Here is a 1,532-nt window from a genome sequence, read left to right on the forward strand (position 1 = left end):
CTATTAATTTACAAGCACTGGAGGGTGCGCAGATCCCAATCCCTTGCTCTATCCTTCATATTTGAGCTCACCTTGGTGGTGAATCGACTCAAGTCGAAAGGCGTCTCAAACATGATGGAAGAGAGCTTCTTAACTCGAGATATGGCAACGTATGACAATCATGGCGCATGATCCTTCCGTTCCAGGTTCAAGACCACTTGTTGCAGCGTCAATCCCTGTGCTTTGTGCACCGTGAAAGCGTACGCAGGGCGAAGGGGGAAGTTAGTGCGCGAACAGTCACGTTTTTTGTATTCGAATCGCCTGGTGACAGGGAAGATGGGAATGCAGTCAGTGCCGGGGAACTTGGGCCTCGTAATCATCGACTTCCACCATAATTGCAGTTGGCATGTCTTTGGTAGGATCTTGACCCTCACTCCAGACGATATCCCTCACCGTCCCCATAGACCCATTCACCAAGCCGTTCTCAACCCAGATATTTTTTGTTAACGTAACTCTCGCCCCTAGACAGATTCAAAGGTGAGGATCCAACCCATCTGCCTCGTCATCGTTTGCCCCCTCCGCGCCTTGGCCCGTATGCGTAGACTTGATTCTAAGGATAGGCTGTTTGCAGTCGCGGAGGCGCTGGTGGTTGTGCACATGAGCCTCCTCTCGACGAAAGTAAAGACGCAGTGCATCCTTAAAGGACTCTCTACCTCATTATGAGTTAGTTCATTCTGTACTCGCGTACTCAAAAGCTGCCAACTCTGCTGGGATACTTGATTAACCCTCAACTCTTCGAGTGCGCGGCGGAACTTAAGCGTCTCCTCGTCGTCGCCATCTTGCCGCATCAACTGTGTTAACCGGACTGTTGTATCCAGAGCTCGGTATGTTTGCTGGCCGGCCAAAAAGTCAACGTTTCGCGCGTTGAGAAGATTTGAATAGATCACAGTAGCTCCAATAGGAGGAAGTTGGTGGAAATCGCCACAGACAAAGATGTTGATGCCGGCATACATCTCATCCTGACGGGCTGGGAAGATTTCTCTGAGACGTTGATCCAGAAGGCCTAGGAATTTAATGCCAATCATAGACTTCTCATCAATAATGAGGTATTTGCAATGTTTGAAGACAGCCTGCAAAGAACACAGGTTCGATCTTGAGAGTTTCTGACAGAGTCCCTGTGGGAAGATCTTGACAGGAACCTTAAAGAGACTACGTAACGCGCGGCCGTAGAAATTGTGGGCAGCGATCCCAGTCGGAGCAGCCCACAAAACGGGGTTTCTCACTCCTGGAATAGTCGCCATATCTTCCAGTTTCTTACTTGCCTGTAAAAACATGTATGTTTTGCCTCCCGCGACACCATCGAGGTTGACTCTCAACTGGGGAGGCAGCGCTCCTAATAGTCCAGACTGCAGTCCAGACTAATAGTCCATAGACTATCGGTCTGGTCTGTAAAATGCAGACCAGACTGGTGGTCCCGTCCACGTTCCTCGGACAGACTGTTGGTCCAGTCTACGTTTATCAGACTAGACTGTGAAGGTTTCACGTGAAGGGAG

At 49.7% G+C, this 1,532-nt stretch overlaps 1 protein-coding gene across 1 annotated transcript; it reads right to left on the reverse strand.

Annotated features, from left to right (window-relative positions):
* Positions 1-510: 510 nt before the first annotated feature.
* Positions 511-1,280, reverse strand: MAA_10458 (ATP-dependent DNA helicase PIF1; the record flags this gene model as incomplete). Its single annotated transcript, XM_007828456.1, has 2 exons — positions 511-692; positions 743-1,280. 2 exons carry the CDS (start codon positions 1,278-1,280, stop codon positions 511-513), a joined length of 720 nt encoding a protein of 239 aa, XP_007826647.1.
* Between the last annotated feature and the right edge of the window lie 252 nt (positions 1,281-1,532).

Source organism: Metarhizium robertsii (assembly GCF_000187425.2).
Source record: "Metarhizium robertsii ARSEF 23 chromosome Unknown MAA_Scf_42, whole genome shotgun sequence".
NCBI classification, from domain to species: domain Eukaryota; kingdom Fungi; phylum Ascomycota; class Sordariomycetes; order Hypocreales; family Clavicipitaceae; genus Metarhizium; species Metarhizium robertsii.